The 26,430-nt window shown below is 46.7% G+C and overlaps 1 protein-coding gene and 1 long non-coding RNA gene across 11 annotated transcripts in view; both read right to left on the bottom strand.

The window, feature by feature from the left end:
* HSD3B7 (hydroxy-delta-5-steroid dehydrogenase, 3 beta- and steroid delta-isomerase 7) overlaps positions 1–26,430 on the bottom strand; it is a 51,320-nt gene that overhangs the window by 5,290 nt on the left and 19,600 nt on the right. For 5 of the 10 annotated variants that reach the window (XM_083470794.1, XM_083470790.1, XM_083470789.1 and 2 more), the window contains 3 exons: positions 16,396–16,560; positions 7,584–7,727; positions 2,496–2,604 (listed from right to left, as the gene is read on the bottom strand). In XM_083470794.1, the coding sequence (XP_083326920.1) occupies positions 2,496–2,604; positions 7,584–7,727; positions 16,396–16,555 (413 nt within the window). In that variant the 5' untranslated portion in view covers positions 16,556–16,560. Of the gene's footprint in view, positions 1–2,495; positions 2,605–7,583; positions 7,728–16,395; positions 16,567–18,118; positions 18,264–21,926; positions 22,114–26,430 lie in introns of those variants that run through there. The other 5 variants (XM_083470788.1, XM_083470795.1, XM_083470797.1 and 2 more) reach the window with 4 other exon arrangements.
* On the bottom strand, positions 733–1,888 carry LOC310691219. The gene is made up of 2 exons (XR_014518395.1): positions 1,759–1,888; positions 733–1,274 (listed from the first exon to the last, which is right to left on the bottom strand). It is a non-coding gene; the product is annotated as an uncharacterized lncRNA (long non-coding RNA).

Here is a 26,430-nt window from a genome sequence, read left to right as displayed (position 1 = left end):
AGAAAGAGAGCCCAGAAGCCCCACCTGCCAGACCCATCCTTTTCCGTCTCTGCTACAAAATAATGTACCTCAATATACTTCAGTTTTGTTCAATTAACTCCAATGCACTGTGCTATGATGGTACAGAGGCCACTGTCAAGTGCAGGGCAAGGTGCCTGCATCTTAAAAGAGACAGGTAGAAGCAAGAGTATTGTTTCTCCCAGCATTGCAAAAGCACAGTGGGAAACGCTGCAACTTTAATGTGCATTTATTTATACCTTTTAATAAATGTGCATTAAAGCTGCAGCATTTCCCAGTTCCTATTGCAAGCTGAAACTTATTACTTGATTATTCCCTCACTTCCTCAACAACAGCAAAATCCCACCCCCTACAAAGACCACCCACCCCAGAATTCCATCATATCATTCCAGGGAGGCATCTTTTTATTGCAGCGCATGGACATCACAAGCTTCCTTTTGACTGGTAGGGGTGGGAGAATCCAAGGGAGGTGCTATTGTGTAACCTGGGGGGTCCCCCAAATTGGTGCCCTTTGCTCTGCAGGGGGTTGGACTAGATGACCCTCTAGGTCCCTTCCAACTCTACAATTCTATGATTCCTCCCTTGTTAATGTTGTTTTTTAAAATGAGTTTGGCTTTTAGGAATTGCTCAGTTGCAGGCATTTCCTGCTTTTCTGTCTGTGGGTGTTGATGTTTTGGTGGGTGGGTGTGTTTCACCTGTTTGTTTTGTAGGGGCAGGGGCAGTTTCAGGCATTGCCAGTTTTTCCTCTGTAAAGCCAGCATTCTCTGGTGCCTATGATACATTTTAAGATTTGCAAATGGGCCTCTAAAGGTTGGGAGCTTGGAATCCATGCATGTTTTCAGCACTCTTCGAGAAGGATGGATTATGGGCGCTTAATGTCCCATTCCTTACACACACACACATACCAGACAGCTGTCTGAGTTTCTCCATTTTCTTTCCTTGCCCCGGGCCAAAATATTCAGCACCGAGACGTTTTGTGTTTACAGACAAAGGAGGCGATTTAATGTTTGCAGACAAGAAACTGCCAATCTCCTGCTTTAGTGGAAGTGGCAATTTAGGCTGCATCCACACACCATACGTTTAAAGCACATTCAGGGAACTGTGCAAGGCTTAAGAATGGAAGGACAGCCCTGCTGGGTCACTCCAGCATCCTCTTCCCACCATGGCCAGCCTATGGAAAGCCTGAAAGCAGCACCCAAGCACAACACCGTGCTCTCCCCTCTTGCGATTCCCAGAAACTAGCATTCGGAGGTGAACTTCATAGAATCATAGAGTTGGAAGAGACCACAAGGGCCATCGAGTCCAACCCCCTGCCAAGCAGGAAACACCATCAGAGCACTCCTGACATATGGTTGTCAAACCTCTGCTTAAAGACCTCCAAAGAAGGAGACTCCACCACACTCCTTGGCAGCAAATTCCACTGTCAAACAGCTCTTACTGTCAGGAAGTTCTTCCTCATGTTTAGGTGGAATCTTCTTTCTTGTAGTTTGGATCCATTGCTCCGTGTCCGCTTCTCAGGAGCAGCAGAAAACAACCTTTCTCCCTCCTCTATGTGACATCCTTATATATATTTGAACATGGCTATCATATCACCCCTTAACCTCCTCTTCTCCAGGCTAAACATGCCCAGCTCCCTTAGCCGTTCATTTTCCAGGGCTTTGACCATTTTGGTTGCCCTCCTCTGGACACGTTCCAGTTTGTCAGTGTCTTTCTTGAATTGTGGTGCCCAGAACTGGACACAGTACTCCAGCTGTGGAGGCAGGACATAGCCATTGAGAGCCACTCAGTCTGATCCTCTCTTAAAGCCATCCAAGCTTCTTTCAAAGAATCCTGGGAACTGTGGTTTTCCCTTCACAGAGCTACAATCCCCTGCACCATTAACAGACTACAGTTCCCAGGATCCTTCGGCAGGGGAAGTTTCTTCAAATGCATGGTGCATGCACAGTGTTAGAAACAGGAACAAAATATTGCCATGGAGGGAGCGCTGTTATATATAATATATCTCCATTGCCCATCTCCAGGGTTACCATTGCTGTGTACATGTCTTGTTGTGATGTTGCTAGGGAGGGCACGGGGGAAGCCCTTGCACAGGGGAGGAACCACTGCTGGCCTGGACCAAAGCCAGAGGGAACTCCCTGCTGTGGATATCAGGGCTCTGGGTGTGTATGGGTGTGAGAGAGAACACAAGCGCTTTAGGCACATTGCTTTTTCGAAAGTGCCTCCTAGTGATAGGATGGCTGCAGTTCCCACTGGCTCACAGGGGTGTTGCAAGGTTAAAGAGGGGCAGGGGGAGAGAACCACCTATAGTTCTGAAAGATGGGTGGGCTTTCTAAAGGCAAAATGAAGTTAGAGGAAGAACTCGCCTGCCCTTAATCACAGACTGAGAAGGAGACACCTCTGTGCTGTGGAAGGGGAGGGAAGCCCAGTGTACAGGCAGCCGGGGCAGAGATGCCAGAAGCCCCAGGTGAGGCACGTACCTGAAGAAGGGATCGCCCCTCGCGTTGGGCCCCACCACTTCCATGCTGCTGGTGTAAATCAGGTACTGAGTTCCTTGTGTCACACATGCTTCAATGACGTTCTGAGTTCCTGTGCCAAAATGATAGAAAACAGAAGGGGAGAAAGGAGAAAGAGAGAGAGAGAGAGAGAGAGAGAGAGAAGACACATAAGCCACACCTCTCGGCCAGCCCAAGAACCCCATGGTGCCCACATAACCGAGGGGCAGAGATCATGGTCCCTTCCAGTTCCCATCATCCCTGACCACTAGAACATGGGTAGGCAAGCTAAGGCCCAGGGGCTGGATCCGGCCCAATCACCTTCTAAATCCGGCCCATGGACGGTCCGGGAATCAGCGTGTTTTTACATTAGTAGAATGTGTCCTTTTATTTAAAATGCATCTCTGGGTTATTTGTGGGGCATAGGAATTCGTCCATTTTTTATTTTATTTTTCAAAATATAGTCCGGCCCCCCACAAGGTCTGAGGGACAGTGGACCAGCCCCTTGCAGAAAAGGTTTGCTGATCCCTGCTCTAGACCATGCTGGAAACCCTGACAACCGAAAGCACGCCTTGGTTTAAGAACGGACTTCCGAAGCGGATTAAGTTCGTAAACCAAGGTACCACTGTACTAGAAACTTGTTTTTAAAAATAAAAAAGCAAGCTAAGGTTTTCAGCTTTTATCGATTCCATGCCTGTACGATGTCAACTACAGATGTACAGAGTGGGTTTATCAGTGGCAGCAGTATACTTCTGAGTACAAAATGCTGGGCAACGGCAAGCATTTCCTGTCCCGGGGTGGGGGCTTCCTGGAAGCATCCGACTGGCCACTGTGGGAGATGGTACTCTGCAGCTCTTTAGAGAGATCTGGCAAGGCTCTTCCAATGTCCTAACTGCATCCCCTGAGACAGCGACTGACTGCAGACAGCAAGGGAAGGGCATTTTGGTCGCCTCTGCTGGAAGGCAATCAGAGTAGTGGGACTATGGGTGGAAATATCAGAGGGCTTTTGGAACCAAGATTCAGTGGCTTGGGGCAGGTTGGGAGTTGGGGGTCCTGGGGGAAGAGAGAGACACAATTGTAGGAATGAAAAATCACGGGAGACGAGAGAGGCAGGTGCAACATGAGGCGTCTGTCTGGGCGGACCCTGAGAGCCTCTTTTATTGAATATTACAAGCATTGCCACAGGTGTGCCTGTGGCTGATTGGTTGATACATACACACAGAAACTTGTGATTGGTTAACATAAGTACTAAGGCGGGAATTACATGTGAGAGGTGGGGATTACATGTGATCATTTATCATTGATGGAGTAAAGGCTGGGAATCGGAGCTAGAACTAGACAGGCATGAAGCCTCCTAATTGAATTGTAACTAGAGATTAATATGGCACAAACAATATAACAATCAGGTTCTGTAGATATGGTCAGCTAGGCATGGAGAGCAGGTTCGTACAGTGTGTGCAAAAGCAGGGAAAAACCTACGAGCAAGACTTCTCAGAAAGCAAGAGAAAAGAGGAGCAAGGCTTCCCCAAAATGGAGCAGTTTTGTGCAGAAAGAGACTAACAGTTATGTGCAGAAAGAAGACTTCCCTTTACACAATGGTGTGCCCTGGGTCCCTATAACTCAACCACTGTCCTAGGAAGCGTACCAAATCAGACGGTTGGTGCATCTAGTTCAGGACTGCCCGCAATGACTGCCCGCAGTGACTTCCCAGGGTTTTCAGAGACCTGCCGCCACCACAGAGCTTCTCAATGAGGTCCCTTGAGAGCTGGTGTTGGGAAGGGAAGGGATGCTGGGATGTGGAACTCTGGGCCCTCTTCTGTTAAGAGCCAACATGGTGTCACGGTGAGAAGGTCAGGCTAGAACAATGTCAGGCTAGAACACCCAGCCATGAAACCCCATTAGCCGGCCTCGAGCCAGTCAGCGACTTGGTAAACCAGGAGCACACCTTGGTGACAAGCTTGTGGTTTGTTGGTAGCAAGACAAACCACAACCCTGTGTTTCCACACAACATGGTGCCAAACCATGGCTCAGCTCCAGGTAGCACACAGGACGCAGAACCAGAGGAGGAGCAAAGCAGCTGCGGCTTTCTTTCCAAGAACAGCGGTACCTCAGTTTACGAACTTAATCCGTTCCGGAAGTCCGTTCTTAAACCCAGGCACGCTTTCCCTAATGAGGCCTCCCGCCGCCAGTGCCCTTCCACCGTTCAGCTTCCGTTTGTAGACTGAGGTAAAGTTTGCAAACCAGAACACTACTTCCGGTTTTGCGGAGTTCGTAAACCGAATACAGTGGTACCTCTGGTTAAATAAGTTCGTAATCCGGAGGTCCGTTCTTAACCTGAAACTGTTCTTAACCTGAAGCACCACTTTAGCTAATGGGGCCTCCCGCGGCTGCCACGCCACCGCCACACAATTTCTGTTCTCATCCTGAAGCAAAGTTCTTAACCCGAGGTACTATTTCTGGGTTAGCGGAGTCTGTAACCTGAAGCGTATGTAACCAGAGGTACCACTGTAGTTCGTAAACAGGACTGTTCGTAAACCGAGGTAGCACTGTACCTTAACACTAGCTCATTCTCGCTAAGCCACAGTGTGGCTTGGCCTTATGTGTGGCATGAAGCTAGCCTGTCTCAGTCCAACCTACCTCAGAGGGTTGCTGTACAGATAAAAGAAGGCGGCAGGGGAGAGAAATACAACAAATCATCTGGAAAACAAGACCAACCTAGCCCCAACCCTGGTTCTCAACCCATCCTCTTCCAGAATACCTGATAGTTGTGTAAGGGGATCAACCCACTTTCTGTTGTGCAATAACAAGCACCTGTTTTAGCCTGTGAGAGAAAATGTTGAAATATATAGAGACTTGGCCTTTGCATCTCATGCAGTGGCAGAAATTTCATCCCAAACTTCACAGGCCCTCCCTGCCAGCCTCTTTACTCCCTGGCAAATGCGGCGGACGTTCATAAATTTAAAGGAATGCCCACACATGGACGTTATTATCCTTGTTCCTGACTCATCTCTGCCTTGGTCGGTTTTACATCAGTAACTGACAGAGGGTTTTTCCCAAAAACCTCAAAACCCTTTCCCAAACAAACAAACAAACAAACACTCCACCCCAAATGGAGCCACTTTCGGGCCATGGAGTCAGAACCAGTTATTAAAGTTTGGTGGAATAGGAAGTTCTGACAGGACAGGACAGGACAAAGCTTTTCCTCTTAGGCTGCCAGAAGGAAAGGATGAGTGATGGTGCTTTAAAAACGTGGCAATCCATTCCTGTTGTTTCCTTTCCAGACGCCCTCAGCCAGGAGCATCTGATGTAAAGCCAAAGGGGGGGAAATGGAAGGAGCATCTCAGCTCAGGGGCTGACCTGCTCATGTACCACCCAATTGCCGCAGAGATGACAGGGAAGGACATGGGATTCTGCCTTCTATCAAGTCAGACCAAGGTGGGGTGTGTGTGGAGGGGAACCGTGGTTTTAGCAGGGATTTCCATGTGAACCCCTTCCTCAATCCAGGATTTAACGCCTGATGAGTAGCTGATGGGTGAGGATTAAATCTTGCTCCCAGAAGGATTTAACCCCCCTGACAAGCAGGGAGTAGAATCCTGCTGCCTTGGCTACATGCCCATGTTCCCTGTTGGGAATGGGTGTGCATAGCCAACACAGGATTTAACCTCACAGGCCGTGCTTCCCAGCTAGGCTTGATCCCCTGCCTGTGGCGCCAGGGCTCAGCCTCTGAAAAAAGATGAAGCTGCAATAATGGTAAGAGGGTATCTGAGCATACACAGAGGGAAACTGCCTCTCCCCTTAAGTAACCAGAGTCTGTTCTTCAGCCTCCGGGATGTGGGGCAGGAGACCCACATGAGATAGTGGCTTCCTGAACCTGGAAACACTCATCCTTGACCACTGGTCCTGCTAGCTAGGGATGATGGGAGTTGTAGTCCAAAAACAGCTGAAGACCCACATTTGGGAAACCCTGCTTTAGGGCAAGGCTGGGGAACCTGCAAGCCTGGCATGTATTGCTGGACTCCAACTACCAGCATTCCTGTCCATTGGCCAGGCTAGCTGAGGCTGATGGGAGTTGGAGTCCAGCAACTGCTGGAGAGCCACAGGGTCTCCCAAGCCTACTTTAGAGGAATTAGCCAGCTAGTTCTTGGAAAGGCTTAACAGCACTGTTTCAGAGAAATCTTTCTGTTTTCCTTCTGTATACAGCAGGGCTAATTTCCCAGTTGTAATATTTTCCTTTCCATTGCAATTTTATTTAGCAATTCTTATTACGTTTTTCACAGAACAGTCTTCAACCACCCCCGCCAGCCTCCTGAAAAACAGATTTATTAAGTTGGCAAAAGCTGGCGTTGCTCCCTTCAAAATATTTGGCTTTTATCTTCTAGAAAGACAGGCTGAAATATTAGCACTTCCCATCAAGCGATTCTTAAAAATCCAGACCTTTCCTTGGTAACGTGGGAGGGTAAGAACAGCCCTGCCGCGTCAGGTCAAGGCTGGATGACAATACATTGTGGTATGCTTGGCCCCAGCACCTCTTGGTTTGGAAATGAAGGCCTTCCTCTGGAACGTGGCCTGGTTCACTGGCTTGAGCAACCTCCCCAGCCACCTTTCTGACAAGTAGCTTTGCCCATCTTGCTTTCCTCATAACACTAAACCATGGTTTATGAGACTGTTTATTACAGCATGGCTTATTATTATGTGAAAACCCTGCCAGAAGCTTACCTATGGTTTCCTTGTTGCCAACAAACCACAATCTGAAACCATGGCTTGTTTTGCTATAACTACAGCCTGGCGTTAGTTATATTGAAACCCAGCACCATTCCCTTAGCCATGGTTTGTTGAAGTCACCCTGGACACTCACTAAACTCCACAAGACAAGAACAAAACAAATGTTGGAGAAACAAGCCATGGTTTGTTTGACAAACTCACGGTTAACTCATGATTTGTGAAACAAACCATGGCTTAGCATTATGTGTGAACCAGGCCGTTGTGCTGCTCTCCTTGGTCCTGTAATGGGCAGGGTGACTTCCTCTGGACCATGGAGGAAAGAGGCTGAATGGGTAGTCTTTCAATTCCTACCTTGAACGTTGACCGCAGTGATCTTTTCAGGTGAGACTCTGCCCCAAACATCCACCAGGCTGGCAGTGTGGATGACCAGGTGGACTCCTTTCATGGCTGCCTTCACATCCTCCAGGTTGCTGATGTCGCCCTGGATCAGAGTCACTTCGTTTTTGAGAACGAGGAGAGAGAGAGAGAGAGAGAGAGAGAGAGAGAGAGAGAGAGAGAGAGGTGAGTTGGGACTTTCGGTTGCTACCTGGGTCAGAGAGAAAAGGCGGTAGCAGGGAACCGGGGACAAATCCATCAACCCAAAAAACCCATGTAATCAAGTCTACCTTGGTTTCTTAATTAGGAAAGAACATACTAAACACAAACAGGTCCACGTCTCTCCCCTTCTCATCTTCCTCCCTGCCCCCAACAGAGGGAGGAGAAGCAAGGTGGCATCAGGGACCCTGCAGGACTTTGTGCTCCTAGCCCTGCCCATATGAACAATTGGAAAATCATTGAGAGCCACAGCTGTCCTTATGCACGCCCCAAATAGAAACATCGGGGGCTGCCTGGAGGCTACAGGGATCTTCTACACATGCAAAGCATATCGTTGGGTGCAAAACCAGAGCTTGGGAACAGCGATGTGTTTCAGCAATTTGCCTCTGGGCAAATTTCTATTTTGATTGCATCACTGAATTCAGGTGGGGATTCAGTTGTGTGCTGAAGGCAAACCTTCCCACTTCAGCCCTGTGGCAATACCGAGGCATTCCTGCATACTGAATGAGTTGAGACAGCTTAGGAGAATCTTCCTTATGAGTGATAAGCACCGCAAGTGTCAGGCTGTTGAGAAAGAACAAAGCCAAATACCTGGTTATGTAATTAAATGCCTCATCCCAGAAAGAGGGTTGGGCAGATGAGTTAATTTCTGTTTCTCTTTCTCATTTTCCACATCTTGGTGCTTAGCTCCCATCATTCCCACACTGGTTTGTGGACATATTTATTATTTAAGTCCTCATGAAAACTAAACAGTGTTTTTATTGCTATCTTCTCAGTTCCCAAGACACACTCCTCCACTGTCTCCCGAGACAGACAACTAAAGCCTCCTAATATACCCCTTTGATATGGAATAATATACACATCTTTATAAAGCAACTTCCCCTAACATAATGCATTTTGCATGTCATTCTGATTAATATATGTGTACCTTAACATCCACATATTTGTACACATTGCTTGGCTGGAAAACTGCACTGCAAAATTTGGAGAGGTGTGAATTTCAAGCGGTGGCTGGGCTTCGGTTTGCACATTGTTTTAGAAAGTGTGAATTAAGCAGTTTTGCCTTTAAATGCAAACTGAATCTAATTCCTCCCCACCCCTTCCTAGAAATAGCACTGTCTTTTGTCCAGGCAAAGCTGGGGGGGGGGTAGAAACCACACCGTCACCACTGTCACCACTTGGCACCATTCTCTGCTGCCCCACGTTTCCTAGAGAGAATAACACGGAGAAGAGAAAATGCAAGAAATTGCAGACCCACTCTCAGCTCAAAAGGTCTCCTCTGCACTTGGACACCCAGAAGGGCAAACTTTCTAGAAACAACACCCCCCCCCACAAGGCCCATATTTAGCTGCCCCATAACATGGGACATACTCCACTTCCTTACTTACTGTGCCCACCTATTGAGTGAAGAACATATTCAACATTTCAACAGGAAGTCAAAGTCAGGCATGGCATAAGATCGACTTCTTGCTGGCTTTACAATTTGCATCAAAGTCATGCCTTCTTAAAGAGCCAACAATTAAGTTAGCCACCAAACTACCTTCCTTGCAAACCTCCCTTCTTTTTATTTTAAATGTATAAGCCAGGACAGGCTGCACATATTATGTGATACTTTTTGTGTGTGAAAGCAAAAGTAATAATATGTGCAGCCTGTCCTGGCTTATACATTTAAAATAAAAAGAAGGGAGGTTTTAAATATATATATGGGGGAGGGGGAGGTGTTCTTGATGTCACAAGTGTTAGCCAATCAGCCACACAATTGGATTAGCACTAAGATAATAAGGTATTGTTTGAAACACTTCTGCCTCTCCCTTTGTTTCAGCACAGCAAGCTCATCATTTAAGCAAATGTGACAAGGGATGACAAAAACATCCTGGGCTTAATGTTGTTTTGTCAAGTTTTCCTTGGAACAAAAAACTGTGTCTTTTGAGCCATCGGCCCCTCTCACAACCACTTTTGTTTTGTCTAGTTTTAGGAGCAGTTTTTAAAAATGCCACAAGGAGAGCCTTGGTCACACTGAAGGGACATGTGGACGGGGCTTGTCCCAGAAAGCTTAGAGGGCATACCAGACAAGAATTATATTTGGAAAATTGACAGACCACCAAACATTAGCAAATATCCTAGCGGTGTAGAACAATTTAAAAAATAAATGAATACAAGAAGACAGATGAGAACAGTTTCACAAAGAAATCTGATGCTGTACGTGAGCCAACTCATCCTTCTGGAAAAGCCGTTTGCAGTTAAAGGGCAGCCACTTGCGAGAAAAAAATTGGATGTCCTGGTTTTGCCAAGACACTTGTGGTGTATGCCGTGTGAAATGACATTATATCTTAAATGCAACAGCTATTATGGCTATTGTCACCTTCAAGATCCACTTGCTTCTCAGGCTAACCACCACGGGATGGAAAGCGAACTTTGGTGTTCTTTCCTGGGCAGCTGGTTTTATCCGTGATGATTTTTGAAGCCTTGCAACAGGTCTGAGAGATGTGGCAGGCAGGGAGAACAGGAAGGAACGGGATCTAATGGGTTAGACCAAGTTCACCAAGTGCCTCCCTCTCTTTCTCTCCTGCATTTCATAGGCAGGAAACCCTCTCAGGAAATCCTGCCATGATGGCATCTGCTGCGAAACACCTGCCAGGAATGAATGGCCAGGGCACCCGTCGCCCTTCCTGTCCCCACCAACCTGCTTGCCCGCTCACCCAGGGACCTTGGGGCCTTGCAGTTCACTCCCGTCTGCCTTCCTTTACGTCATGTGAGGCCTTGACAGGAGGCAGTTTCCCGCTTCTACGCTTCTTCCTGCCCAGATGCTTTCTGGCCGCCTGTCACTTAGCTGGCTGTCAAAATCATTTCCCCTTCTAAATGTGGTGCTGGAAACTCAATTCTCTGGAACTTGAAAGAGCCATTACCAAGGAGAGGTCACCAGGAGGCATCCGGGAAGGGACTAGAGTCATATTCCCACCCTTCCCAGTTATTTATTTATACCCAACTCTTTTTATTCTTATTTTATTTTTAATTTTGGGAGGAGAAGGCGCTCCGAGTGGCTCCAGCAGAGCTCCTAAGCTGACGCCCACCCTGGCAACCACCAGGCCAAAGCCTGTCTTGCATTAGCAGCATCAAAGCCGCTTCTCAGGGTATTCCCTGGCCCCCAGGATGTTGGGCATTGGCTCCTCATGTGACAAAACGTCTCCTATATACCAAGACAATTCCACACACAGTGAAGCGTTTGTTTCACTGCAGGAACAAATATCCATGTTCCGCACTGGCTTCTTGAGCAAAGCAAAAGTTGTGGCCCTGGTTCACTCCCTCCTCACTCAGTCCTGGTCACAAAGACTGGAGCAAGTAGCACCTGGCAATGGGAAATGCCTCAGCCCCTATTACTTAAAGTAGCTGCTTGCAAATTAATATTCTTGCAAGGTACCACTTTCTTTCTGGCCCTTTCCCCTTTAAATTGGCAGAAGGCCAGATTTGGCCCAAGGATTCCCAGTTGCTAATCCACTGCACATATCAGATACACCCTAGCTTTTTTCTTTCCCAATAAAGAGGAAAATGTGGCACATGAATCATCTCTTAGGCCCCAGCTGCACTACACATTCAAGGTAGCATCATGACACTGTAAATAGTCATGGCTTCCCAACAAAGAACCCTGGGAACTGTAGTGCTGAGAGTTGTAGTTTGTTAAGGGTGCTGAAGAGTTCCCCTCAGAGAGTGACAATTCCCAGAGAGGCTTAACAATTAACCCCTCTTGTCAAGGAATTCAAAAGAACTGTAACTCTGTGGGCCTCCAAACAACTATCAGCACCCTTAACAAACTACAGTTCCCAAGATTGTTTGGGGGAAGCCACTACTGTTTAAAGTGGGATGACACTGATTTGAAATGAATAGTGCAGATGGAAAAGGAAAGGTGGGAAAGGAAAATAAACTCTTGCACATGTTCACAGAAGTCTCCTCTTTATTCCTATCACTTTCACATACCATAAACGATCCCCAGCTTTGTTGACATCCACGGAAACTCACATTTTCTCCCTACAGAGGCCTTGTGAATGGCCTTAGCAGATTCCACCCCCCCACACACACACATCCCCTTCAAGTTAGCAAGACCACTTTTTACAGGTATAATAAGCAGCAACCTGCTTGGAAGAAGGCAGATGGGGCTCACCACCAGGGAGGTGTTGGGACTCCCTGCCACAATGAGCCTGCCAAAGCACAGAAGCAAGGCCATGCAACTTCACCAACTTTTGGTATTGACTCCCACTGCCCACACCTCATCAGGAGGGACATTTTGCTTATATTAACTATTGGCAAAACATGCCCCGGGCTCTGCATCTAGCCTCTTTTCTTCTCCCCAGAACACCTCCTTCCCTTGGTCAAACTGCATCCTTGCCGCTAGAAACCGGTGAAACTCCATTGTCCCGTTGCTTCCTCAAATCAAATCAGATATGCTTTCAAGGTCAGGCCTTGTTTACCCTGGACTGAAACCAGCACAGAAGAGACCTTGGACACAGAAGAATATGAGGCTGAGGTTGCTACTGGGCTTCTCTCGGGGAGAAATCCCCAGGCAAGCCTTTCTTTCCCTCCACCCCACCCCACCCCACCCCCTCTCCCGCTTCTCGATTCCTGTTTCTCAGATTCCTGTTTTTGCCCTGCTGCTTGCTACTGAGTGCTATTTGCAAAGAGATTTTGGCAGCGCACGCGAGCTCCGCCAAAGGACACGGGCCAGGCACGAGGCAAAGAGAGTGAATTGCAACCAGCTGGAGTGGACGGCGTTTGGCTCATCTGCCCCTCCACAGCCAAGGCTGGCTGCGTACCGTTCGCTGCGCAGCCAAACAACGGGACTGGGAGCACGCTCTCGCACGGAGGTCCATGCTCGGGAAAAACACTTCCATGTGTGGGTGTGGTCTTCTTGAACCCTGCCAACAAACCCCCTCATTTTTGGGGTGGAGGGGGGGCAGGAATAAACCATTGCCACCACACCCTCTGCATCTTGCAGGGAACAGCTTTGAAGGTCAACAGCGAGCTGCGCACCACACATGGGGGAAACGGGCCTGTACCAGTTGAATCAACGCGAGGGAACGGAGTGTTATGTTGGCCCTATCCTGCCCTCCAAAGCTTCCTTCCCGAGAACCACACAGGCACATTTTCTCACCACATGTTGGCTGGCTTCCTGGCCGGTTGTTCCAGGGAGAGAACTATTCACGGGCTGGATGCTGCTGCCTGCAAGTTGTAGCATCTCAGAGCATCGCCTCCATTTTGCTCTCAGGAACTTTCCCTTCCTTACGTGACCATTGCTCGCACCCACAAAAGGATTTCCAGAGGGGTACAAAAGATGCAGCGTCCTGCCTCAGGACCTTTCTTTGCTTCCAAACTGGTTGCTTTATTATAGCAGGGAAAAGTTAGCCCTCTTCATGTCATTGGGGACTCCCAACTCCCAGCAGGCGGAGCCAGCATTCCCAATGGTCGGGGAAGATGGGAGCTGCAGTCCAGCAACATGAGGAGAGTCAAGGGTCCCGATTATAGGGAGGGATACACCAACCCTTTAAAAGGGTGGAATTTATACTTTTTAGCTGGTTTTCTTGCATAATATTTTACTTTCCTGATGCTTAGAGGATATTTTGTTTAGTCCTGCTATGTTTTCAATGAATTTCCCTTGTGTTTTCACATGTAATGTTTGATACTAAAAAAAAAAAAAATGCTCTGTTTAGTTGTTGATTGTGTTTTATGGAATGTATAAATTTCTGGCATTTTATCTAGTTGCATTTAGCCAAAGTTGTAAAGGGCTTTGTTTTAAAGCTGTAAAGAGTTTTTGTTTCGAATTTAAGCAGTGTATACAAATTGTCATCAATCAATCAATACATTCATTCTGATTCCCAGGATAGTTTAAATTAAGGCTGCTTTATGTTTAGCTCTATCTTACAAAGGCTATTTGTTTTAAACCAAAGCTTTTTCTTTTCTTTTCTTTTCTTTTCTTTTCTTTTCTTTTCTGTAAGCTAACTTTTAAACTTTTAGATTTGAAAGGCGGGACATAATTTTTTAAAATCAAGTAAAGATGAGCAATTCTTCTTCTCCCCCACCCTCCTCTGGCCATCTATGTTTGTGTTCTGCACCCTCCCAAACTCAGCTGCAGTTAACCCAGTAACACCAAAGTGTAAAAACATTCACAGATGGAGCTGCAACTTTTAAAAACACACTTGCTTGGGTAGAGAGATGCAAAAGCAGACCTTTAACAGCTGTGTAAAACAACAACAACAATTAAAGGTGCATTAGTCCCATGTTTCACCAGGCCATCCTTACTCATGAGTAAGCCTCACTGAACACTGTAGGATTTGACTGCCAAGCAAGCAAACATAAGACTGCTCTGCAACATGTGAATTAGATGCCAAGGACTGGGGAAAAAAGAGACAGACTTATTGTGCTATTGGCTGCCATCCACATTCCTAGGGTTTCTAGCTGCTAAGTTCCAACATTCTTGTGGAGACTACTCATTTTTTACTTGGAGGGGGAAATGTGTTTTTAAAGGTCACACACCTTCAGACCTTGAAACATATGAGTCCTTTTAGACACCGGGGCGGAGGGGAGGGCTACCGACCAAGAAAAATGAATAAAACTTAGCGCTACATGGGCTGATTTCTGTGAAACTCTCTCAGGTGGACAAAGGTTGCCAAGATGGAAAATATTTCAGCCTCCTGTTTATATAACCAGGGAAATAAATGCTAAGCTGGGGCTCAACTGGGAAACCTGCCTTAGAAGCCAAGGACGTCTAAAGAAGATAACTGTGGCCAGTTTTGAAACTCCACCAATATTTCAGGGACCCAGTTGGGCTTTTCAGAAAGTTAGCTTTTTAGTCCCCGCCAAACTCAGATGTGGGGAACCTTTGGTGCTCCAGATGTTGATGAACTACAAATCCCATCAGCCCCAGCAAGCACAGCAGGGGCATGGGATGGTGCCAGTTTCAGTTCACAGCAGCTCTAAGACGTCATGGGTCCCTTTCATACCTCACCTTTAGGGCACCTTCAGAGGACTTTATTCCAGCATTCATCTATATTTAATTGCACAGAGCTGATACAGCAGGTGCTGTCATTGTTGTTGACCCACCTTCACCATAATGTACCAGGGCAAGTTACAGCAATTTTAAAATTCAACACTGAAAACAGTTCAAAACAAGTTGCAGCCACAGGTATACGGCGGGACCATATATATCTCAAGTATCCAAGTCCGGTCTTTACTGAGCATTCGTTCTGATTTGTTTGTGGGGAGGTTATATGACAGTCAGATTTTATCCTAATTTCTTTGTGCGGTGGTTACAAGCCTTCCCACTAATCATTTATCTCACGCTTCTTAGCCACTTTCCCCATTGCTTTCTTAACCATGAGAAGGTAAATGTTTTTAATTGTAAAAAAGTGGACTTGTTGCACCAGGGCTCTTTAAGCCACTTTAATTCTGAAAATGTAAATTTCCTAGAAATACTGACAGTGGAGGTGAGCTTACTACCTCCCACCAGCAGTAATGCAAGTGGGATAAGCAAACAAAACACAAGAGGTAGCTATGCTGATATCATAATGATGTTGGTGGCCAAATCAGGGGCAGTGGAACCTGGGGTTTCTCCAACATTTGGGAGCAGTGAGCATTTAGGGGTGCCAAGATATGGATGACCTCACTGGCAGAACCTCCAAGCGTCCCTATTTTCCAGGGACAGTCTGGGATTTACAGAACCGATCCCGGTTTCTGATTTGATCCTGTTTTTCCTTAGGATGTCCCTATTTTCATCGGAGAAATGTTGGAAGGTGTGGCATTAGGCGACCACCCCCCCCCCAAGCCAAGGAGATAAGTAAGTATACAACCTTCAGAAGACATCTGAAGGCAGCCCTGCATAGAGAAGTTTTTTTAGTGTTTTTATATAATTTGGAAGCTACCCAGAGTGACTGGGGCAACCCAATCAGATGGGCATTGTATAAATAACGTTGTTGTTGTTGTTGTTGTTATGTAATAGGTAAAGGGAACCCTGACATTTAAGTCCAGTCATGAACAACTCTGGGGTTGCAGAGCTCATCTCGCTTTACAGGCCAAGAGAGCCGGCATTTGTCCGCTTCCGCAGACAGTTTTCCGGATCAAGTGGCCAGCATGACGAAGCCAGAGCAGCACATGGAAACCCAGTTTACCTTCCCACCGGAGTGGTACCTATTTATCTACTTGCACTTTGACGTGCTTTCGAACTGCTAGGTTGGCAGGAGCTGGGACCGAGCAACGGGAGCTCACCCCGTCGTGGGGATTTGAACCGCCAGCCTTCTGATCGGCAAGCCCAAGAGGCTCAGTGGTTTAGATCACAGCACCACCCGCATCCCTTTCTGTTATGGAATAGGACGCCCCTAATTTCATTCAAGAAATGTTGGGTGGTACGCTCCGACATCTTCCCCTATAGCCTGTCACGTGGCAAGTTGGGCATTTCTCTGGAGAGATTTTTGGAGACTCTCTCAAAATGTATTTGCCCATTCTGTGCAAGACTCTCAGGGAAGTGGATTCCACACCCAGCAAACCAGACAGACAGACAAGTGACCCAGGGGAATGGGCACCTTACCTCTATCCAGGTGTCGCATGCTTTCATCAAGGTGCAAGTCAAAGACGCGCACTTCTGCAAGGCCAGGCTCCTCCTTCAGAAGCATCTGGACCAGATTTTTCCCCAGAAAACCGCATCCGCCTGTCACAAGGTAGATCTGGTTTTTGCTTGATGACCCCATTTGCCCTGTGAGTGGGAAGAAAAGGATAAAATGTGCTTTCAGTCTGGAGGAACAAAAGAACTGTAGAGTTCTGGAAGGGGTGAGCGAACCGAAGTTGCAAGCTAAGATTCCCCAGCAGTGGTTCAGATAGTACTATTTCTAGAATGCTTAACAGGACTAGGTGCTTCACATAGGGACGTCAAAGAATTTCATCACAAATGGAAAGGGAAGAAAAAATAGCTGCTGCCCACGTTTTCATCCCAGGTCTGGAGCGGAAATCAGTCCGACTGACACAATCAGTATTTGCTCAAATTGTTTTTTTAAAGTCCCCAGCCAATATGCAATTAAATACTTTGGGGGGGGGATAAACAATTATTGTTTTGACATTTCGTTTACACTGAAATGAATGGCGTGGAAATAACTGCACCATTAATTGCTTCAGATTCGTAACTCACATAATTACCTAAGTTACATTAAACAGAGAGGCAGCGAGATGAAGGATGCAGGATTTGTCAGAAACCAAACTTTGGCAGGATGGAAAAAGTGAGGTTGTGACAAAGACAGGTTGGGATGGAAGCTGCTGCCTTCTGACGTCCCTGGCTTCACACAGAAAGCAAAAAAAAGAAACAGGCCCCACTGCCCTCAGGCTTACGGTCGGTCGAGTGAGGCTCACATGCAGGAGAGAAGGAAAGAAGAGACAGCACACAAAAATAAAAACGACAGAGGAGACACTGGAAGGCACAGGATCCTTAGAAGGAAGGAAGGCGTTTGCAGAGCAGTTTTTAGGGGCTGCTTCCAACAGAAGAGAAATGCCTTTCCAAATGCACTGAGGCACCTGCAGGAGTCTGAAGAACAGACGGGCACGAGACCATCGGCCACAGTTGGACACACACAAAACTGTTCAGAGGCCCCAAGCAGAACCGTCTTTCCTATTGGGCTTACTGGCGCGTTGTGCCAGGGCGCTGGCCTCTCAGGGGCGCCCCAGTGAGTAGGGAAGCTGCGCAGCTTTGCCGGCGGCCTCCCCTTTCCCTGCACGCCCGCCAGCTGCGCCCCGCCAACCACATGGCTTGCGGGCGTGCAGCTTGCCTCCCAAGCCTCCGCAGGAGGAGAGCGATCCCCACAGAGGCTTGGGGAAAGGTCGACAACTCTGGGAAAGGGGGCGGGGGGTGCTGGAGGGATCTTTGAACCACAGCGCCGGATATGCTTAAGACGGCCCTGGCCCCAAGACAGGGTGGAGAACCTCAATGCGGCCCTCAACACCTCATTATCTGGCCCTCAGGACTCTCCAGGGGCCACACCCCCTCCCTGGCCTGCTTTGCAACATCCTTGAGGGTTTTCACCTGGCTGGCCTGCATCCCTGAACTCTGACAATGACTCTTGATGGAGGATGAAGGGTGGGCAGGGGGGAGTGAGTGCAGAAATTAGGTAAAAGGGTACAGTTTCCTTTCATCTGGCCCTGCCGGCCACCAGATGTGGCCCTTGGAAGGCTGTCTAGAAGGGAGAATGCAGCCCTCGGTCGGAAAAAAAGGTTCCCAGTCCCTAATCCAGGGTGTTTACAGCTGCGCCCCCACTTCTTGCCATCACCTTTACGGTTCTGCTTTAGCATGTCTCGACTTCAGCTTGAACTGTGAAGCAGGCCAGTTGTTTCCCCTATACCGCAAGATGCACAATTATCGGTCTGGAAAACGGTTGCCCCGGTGATCTATCACAGGTAAGCAAGAGGAGGGTTCTGCGAAATGCCAAAGGAAACTCTCGCAGGAGGAATGCTGGAGGGGAAGGGAAGAAATAAGCACAAGCTCTCTCCATTTTGAGAGGGGGTCTTCCTCCCCCTCCTCCGTAGGACAGTGGTCAGCTGCAGGGCTTCTGGAGTTTCGTACAGATGTCCCCTATTAATCTCAGCACCTGTCAAATGGACCATTTGGAAAGGTGTCCTGTTTCTGTTTCAACATGCCTGAGAGACACCCCCGAAGCAGCCAGTCACACCTGGTTTGATGCCTTCTAAATGGAGTTTCTCAGAGCAATCCCTCTTCCCCCGGGGAACTCTGGAATTTAGCTGTGTGAAGGGAATAGGGATCGGCTAACTAGCCAGTCTCAGCTCCCTTAACAAACTCCAGCTCCCATAACTCTTTGGGGGAAGCCACAGCTGTTTAAAGTAGCATGATACGGTTTTAAATGTATAGTGCATGTGTGATCTAATATTCCAATATTAAATTCCCAGCACGAGGCCACAACCAGCACAGTACATTTTAAAGTCCTTCTTATAACGCTTTAACAGTCACGGCTTCCCCCTGAAAGAATCTTGGGAACTGAAGTTTGTTAAGGGTGCTGGGAATTGTAGCTCGGGGAGGGGGATTAAGTTCCCAGGATTCTTGGGGAGGAGGGAACCACGACTGCTATACATGTGCTTTAAAAGTACTGTGTTGATGGGGTCTCAGTTAATAGCTGCATAAAGGCCCAAAAAACCAAAACCAAACCAAATAAAATAAAAAAATGCAATCATGATTTTTTGTGGGTGGGGCGGACAGAACCTGGCATTCAGCATTCCGGGGTCCTAGTCACGTTCCTAATGAGTGGTGATAAGAGCAGACAATGTCGTGGAGTGAGACAGAACTTGCTTTGGCTGTGGGAGTGTAAGATAGAAAGAGATCAGCTCAAAGCCGCCACACTTGCGTAGCCAGATTAAGCTTCTCACAACCCCAAACAGCAAATTACTAGGAAATCTGTGATAAGATGACATTGCTGCATTAGCCTCCTTTCCAAGTCTGCTTCCAGCAGATAAGTAAATGCTTTAGAATAAAAACTGCTTGTCATTTCTAACCACTCTCTCAAAGAGAAAGATCAGTTGGATTTATAATGGGCTAGGTTCAGAGTCCCACCCCCCCACCCCTGCGGACGTAACACCCTGCCCACCACCCCACAACTCCCCACAATCTGCTCCAGAGGGTCCCTCAACCTTCCAGAGGAGATTTTGGGGGTGCACAGGGGGAGAAGGGAAGAAATCCCATCTGCACAATCAAAAGTCTATTTCATGCGCGGGATGCTGCAACTGTAATACAGCCCGTCAAGTGAAACAGGGGTCTAAACAAAAGCCATTACCTTACCCCCCACCCCCAATGGAAAATGTAGCAATTCCCCATTTGCAACTTATTCCAGTTTTTAGTGTGTGCATGGGGTGGAGGGGGGCAGAGAGAGGAAAGGCGTGTGCAGCATGGAAGGAGAATCACAAGCCTGCGCTTGGCACTGCCTTTAAAAGCAGCATATTTTAAAAGCGTTTCAATTTGCTGCCTTTTATACGCTCAGACTTTATATAGAAACACCGCCAGACAAGTCAAAGAGTCACTCTCCTTTTTTAAGCCCTGGGACAAACGCCTTTGGTCTGCATGCCAAGCCCCTTTTAATTGTTTAAAACCGTCTCTTGCTGTCATACATACTAGGGAATATAGGAACCTGCATGAGTCACATTCTTATATGCAGGTTGGGGGAGAGCTTAGACACACCCGCTGCCCTCTCCAGAAGGCGCCCCTCAAAATGAACAGAGGCTTAGTCAGTCCGACAAGCCAAAGATGCAGAAATCAAGACTGCTGCAAGTTTCCCCCTAGGAAACAAGGCCAAATTCATTCAGAAAAGCGGCACAAAAGCAGAGCATTGTTGCAGGTTTGCTGTCCAAGAACCAGCTCTATCACACAGTGGCTTTCCTTTAAAAAGAGAAGGCAGATCAAAGTCTGAGATCTCACAAAAGAACATTGATAGGGTGGGTAGGTGGGTGGTTTTTTTTTAATGGCCCAGGATGACCATTCACTGCCTCTTTGTTGAGGCCAATTACGGGAAGGCTAGTTTCGATTCACAGATTTCTCAGAAATGTTAGGGTGGGAAAGGTGAAACATCCCACTTTCCTCCAGTAAAAGCATTTGGCAGGCTTGGAAAAGGAGCACCTTCCTCCTTGAGGATCTAATGTGGGGTAGTGGATCCGCTCCCTAGTAGGAGTGTCTCTTGCTTGTCTCTGCTAATGGGTCATTTGTGTGCATGCATACACAAAACACAAACACGTATACAGATTCATCTATACAGTGGTACCTTGGAAGTCGAACGGAATCCGTTCTGGAAGTCGGTTCGACTTCCAAAATGTTCGGAAGCCACGGAAGCCGCGTCGGACGTTTGGGTTCCAAAGAACGTCCACAAACTGGAACACTCACTTCCGGGTTAGTGGCATTCGAGAGCCAAAACATTTGACTTGCAAGGCGTTTGCGAACCAAGATATGGCTGTACTGAGTATTGCAAGATGGCATTAAGTCTTCATGGATTTTTTTCTTACAAAGAAACAAAAAACCCAAGTAGCTCGTTCCTTACAAATTACCGCTGCTCGGAGAGTTGGGGTGGGCGTACAACCATTCTGCACAGCTCAACTGAAATACATTAAATGTGTCAGTTTCAATAGCAAGGGGTGCAGGGGTTTCAAGACTGCTTCCACATCACACCCATCACAAAAGGCAGGTCCAAGAGTTTTTGCTGCCTGAGGCAAATTCAAAATTCGTTCCAGACAACTTATTTATTCAGCATCATCCAGATTTTAAGTCACATGGCTTCCCCCAAAGAATTCTGGGAATTGCAGTTTGTTAAGGGTGCTGGGAACTGTAGCTCTTATAACAACTCTCCACACCCTTAAAAACTACAGCTCCCAAGAACCTTTGGAGGAAGCCACAACTGCTAGACGTGGTATATGCTTTGACGGCTAGATTGTGCCCAATCTTTATCAAGCATTCGCTGCAATCTCTCTGCAGGAAAATTGCACAGGGGGCCTTCATCCTGATGTCATCCAGTCTCTGGTCCTACCTGGGACAAGGAGTTGTTGACCACCCTCTGTGTCTCTCTATTGTATCGTTTGCTCTTCCCTCAAGCCAGCAAGACTGGTTTGCATAAGGCAGCCCAGGAATCCTCTCAGGCAATATATATTCTCCCTGCATATCACAAAGAACCCAAAATCCTAGCATTTATTAATTTCTAGGGTTTAGCCCAAAATTTCTAACAGTGGCTTGCATTGTCCTCATCAGGGGAATCTACAGAACATGCCAACACCCCTTCTTAGCAATTTATTTTAAAAACTATAAAGCTATTTGTGCTGCTACATTTCTGACATTATGTGCTCCTGCTGCAAACATATTTAGAAAAGATTAATCAAGAGTCATTGAAGCCCATATTCCCCAACTAAATTCAAAACAATTAGCCGAAAGAGTTAAGGAACTGGCCAATACAAATGCATTTCTAGAGCAATAAATTATCACAAAACTGCACGACATAATTAAAATCCATTGAAATAAATAAATAACTCTGCGGTTTGCAGAATGCTTTGAAGGCAATTATTAGTGTGAGCATCAAACCTGTTGAAAGACCATACCTGGGCGAAATCAAAAGACTCAAATACCGGGAGGAAACCCTTTGTAGCAAAATCAAACGAAAGAAGACAGTCGCCTGCTTATTCATTCAGCAGCTAGCATGCTGCAAACTTGAATCGCCTTCTGATCTACCATATGTAGAAGAGCAATTATCCTCAGAATTGACGTGTGAGGGTAAGCGCTAATGGAGTCCCCTATAAATGGCAGCCAAAAGGAAATGAGAAGGAAAGGAAACAAATGTCATGTTGCCGTCAGAAAAATACCACTCATTTCCTGCAATGTCAGGCTTTTCATGCCATGACCAAATATGCCTGGAAGCAGATGGTCAGCATGCAGCCGTCAGAGGGGCAGGTGCGGGGGACACAGTCCTGCTGCCCCCCTTCCACACGTCCAGTCTACAATTACAAATACAGTGGTACCTCGGATTACATACGCTTCAGGTTACAGACTCCGCTAACCCGGAAGTAGTACCTCGTGTTGAGTTGTGGGTGAACATATCAGACGACACAGCGATTCTTCAAACAGCTCTTGTTTATTCACAGGCCAGAACAGAACTGAACTGAAGGGTTCAGTCAGCCTGCTTATATAGAGCTCCAGTACAATGTAACTGTAACAATTTTCTAAAACTATCCAATCACTGAACGTCACTTTCGATCCCTTATTTGCATAACTATCTACAGTATCCCCCTGCTGGCCCAGGGTGAGAACTTCAATACATAACACCTTGGGTTAAGAACTTTGCTTCAGGATGAGAACAGAAATCGTGCTCCGGCAGCGCGGCCCCATTAGCTAAAGTGGTACCTCAGGTTAAGAACAGTTTCAGGTTAAGAACGGACCCCCAGAACGAATTAAGTTCTTAACCCGAGGTACCACTGTATGTATAAAGAGCAAGATCAAAGGAAGCTAAAGCTAAACTCCAGATGTAGTTAGACTACTAGCTCCAGCCAATGTGGCCTATGGTCAAGGAATGATGGGCGTTGTCCTCCAAAAACATCTGGAAGATGCTAAGCTGGCTACCCCTGAGCTGGTGAGGTAGCCTTTGAGCAAGAGAGAAGCGGTTAACTAGAGAAACAGCAGGGAATCTCAGGCCTGTTTGGTTGTTGGTGCTGGCAAAGCACCACACAGGGCTTACCCAGGGGCATCTGCAAACTCCCTTTTGGCCCTGCATCCAACATCATATATTTAACAAAATTTATATAGCGCTAGATTGTAGTAAAAAAACACCTTTTAAGTGGCTTACAATAAATATATCAAAATTATCACTAAATAACAGTTAAAAACATTTAAAAATAAATGAAAGCATGTGTTTGTACATATCCTTATGATATCTATCTATCTATCTATCTATCTATCTATCTATCTATATCAGTAAAGGAGATCAAAACACATCACCACATACACATTTGAATAGGCTGGCTTAAACAAAAATGCTATAAGCACACATCCGAAAGAGTACAGTTAAGACGCCTGTCTGAAATCAAGAGGCAGGGAGTTCCTCAGATGCTGCCTATAGCAGTGATAGTTAGGGCAACAGATAAAGGGCAAGTGAGTGTGGCTTAGACAAATGGCCTTCCGGGACACATGGGGAGGAGGTCTGGCAGGGATAAACAGGGGAGCAATATGTCAGCCTTCCCTAGCCTGGTGCCCCTGCCCTCATGGTTTCAACCACAATTCCCATCATCCCTGACCCATTGGCTCTGCTGGAGCACAACTCAAGGATATGGGAAGCCTTCTTACACTGATATAGACCATCTATACTGACAAGAAGTGCCTCTACAGCATTTCAGCCAGGAAATGTCTCCCAGTCCTACGTGGGGATGCCGGGAATTGAACCGGGGACCTTCTGGGCACAAAAGCAGATGCTCAACCACTGAGCTACAGCCCTTCCCCCAGGTGGGGAGAAGCTGCAAGATGTGGTCATTTCAGTTGTATTTCTACAGTGATACGATGAGAGCTTTTGCACCTTGTGACGTGCCATGTTTTAAATTTCGAATTTTGCAATTTGTGTTTTTTAAAGCACCATTCTTCATTGAGGTTGCTGGAGAGCAGCCTATAAGCCTCCTGAATAAAGTTAACTGGAAACCAATGACGTTGGGAGCAATACTGGAGCGAGTTCTTCTTTCCTCTCAGCGAGCCACACTTATGAGGCCAACAGCTGCATTTCAAAACACCTGAAAACTTCCAAACACTCTTGGAAAGGCAGGCCCACGTAGAGTGTGCTGCAGCCATCCATTTAATTTCTGGCAGGGATGAAACATATATCATTTGATTAGAGCAGCCTGTGGTGAAATTCATATTGGCTACGGTCCACAGGATTTGCAAATACCTTTTAGTTAAACCTTCAGAAACTGCGAACACTCTGTTGGGTCTCCACTTAGGCAGCTCTTGCAATAATTTTCACCAAGGCATTTCTATGTAGTAACTAAACTTTTACATTTTTAATTCTCGTGAAAAGCAACTACAGGCCTGATATCACACACTGGTGTATTGTCTAATAGATGCCAAGTCCTATACAAGGCCCCCTTTCAGAAGCCAATATTGATACAATGGCCGTAACGCAAAGAGTCCTCTTGGTTCTTGGGCTGGTTTTTATTCCTGAAGAGACAGTTGCATCTTTATTTTGCTCATTTTGAAAGGTTTATACACTGCTTAGTCACAATGCTCTCTAGGCCAATGGCCTATCTGGACCAGGAGCCTGTTCTTTCAGGGATCAGCCAAATCTCTGTGGGAAATCACCAGGCAGGACATGAACCAAGGGACACTTTCCTCTTCTGTTGTTTCCAGAAACTGGCATTCAGGCGCATTACTCAGGGCTCTGTAGAGTTGTCTCTATAATCAATCCAAATAGACAATATAATCTCTCCTCTTCACACCCAGGTGGAAAACAAATCACCCGTGCATCACCACCATTTAATAATAGATTTTCAGCAGAAAGCGTATGTTCCCTTACGCACATCTTGTGCCTTCTTGTGAACTGCAGAACAATGGGACATTTCTGTCAACAAGCAATTCACGGGAACACTTATTTGTTTCATTTCTGTTAAGTCGGCTGTTACATCATTTCGCTCCACCTTAGTCATTAGTACACAAGCCCTACCCCTGTATCCATGGGCAATGCTACCAGTGGTTTATAATATTTATTCCCCCCCCCCTCTAAATGCACGTTAGAGGAGGGGAAAGTAGATCAATTCAACCTGTATCTATCCATCCGTCTGCCACCTCTAGATTTTTTGTGACTCCCTACTTTGCCACTGTAGCTGGGCCCAGCCACATTTTTTCGTGTGCTCTAAACATCTTCTGCCCCTAAGCCAAATCTGTGGGTTGGCAGCAGTAGATTTATTTGGGATATGCCGCTCTTTATCAAAAGGCCACAGCGCAGTTTACAACATAGTTAATGCAGCAACGATATAATGAATGTAATAGCACACGAGAGATTAATAGGCTGCATCTGCCTGCTCACATTCCAAGGAAGTGAGCGGCTTACTTCAGTCGCAGCGGCCCAAGTAAACTGGTAACCCATTGAGCAAACATGTTCTGCCCTTGTTTTTGCTATACAGGTTTTGCTACGGACCCCTTTGGAGACTCTGAATTGCTCTTCAAATATTTAACTGCCCATGTTTTGAGCTAAACTTTGAACATGGGGGGTCGGCGGGTGCAGAACAGAGGTCGACAGTGATTCGGGGCCTGTGGGTTCGCACATCTGCAACTTGGAGGAAATGCCCTGGGCGACACAGAAGCACATCAATGTAAGAAGAGCCAAAGATCCAGCCTGAGATATTTCAGCACCTGAGGCAAACCGAAAAATGGCTCTTGGTCCTCCTCAGGCCATGGAAAAAGCAGGCAGTGAAGATCTACATCAGGAACAAGGAGACAATGAAGATCTACATCGGGAACTTTACCCGAAGGTTCATGTAAGAATCAAAGACCATTGAATTAGATAAATTAGCAGGAAGGATTAGAAACCTGCGGGATCAGAGATTCTTAGAAGACTGGAGTAAATATATGAACTATTTGAAAAGTAATTGTGATGAACAGATTACACTAGTAGGACTGCAATAAGTTTTGTAAGGTGGATTATTTGAAATACTGCAAGAAAGACTATGAAGAGAATTATTAGTTAAGGACAATTAAATGTAATACAGAAATTAAGAAATGAAGAATAAGTGATAAAGAACGGAAAATCATCAGGGGTGTTGACGGAAGTCTAAAATAGTGTATAAGATGAGAAGTTGTGTTGTAAGACTGTTGGAACTGATATGTAAAAAATAAAAATAAAAGGTATATTTAAAAAAAAGGAATCAAAGACCAATGTAGAGGAAGGATCAGGGCCAGCTCTGAATTATGCCAGGCAGGTGCAGAGCCCAGGGGACCCCAGAGGGCAGCCCCTATTCACCAAGCAGCTGCAGCAGAGGTAGCATAGGGATGGAGGCTGCCAAGGAAGCGGCAGCCACGGGCAATGCATTTCTCGTGGGCTGGATCTGCTGCCCCTGTGGATCTTGCCACCTG

Source organism: Podarcis liolepis (assembly GCF_965112155.1).
Source record: "Podarcis liolepis genome assembly, chromosome: 13".
In the NCBI taxonomy this organism is placed as follows: domain Eukaryota; kingdom Metazoa; phylum Chordata; class Lepidosauria; order Squamata; family Lacertidae; genus Podarcis; species Podarcis liolepis.
Note: the sequence above shows the minus strand (reverse complement) of the source record. Positions and strands in the feature narration are given on the sequence as shown.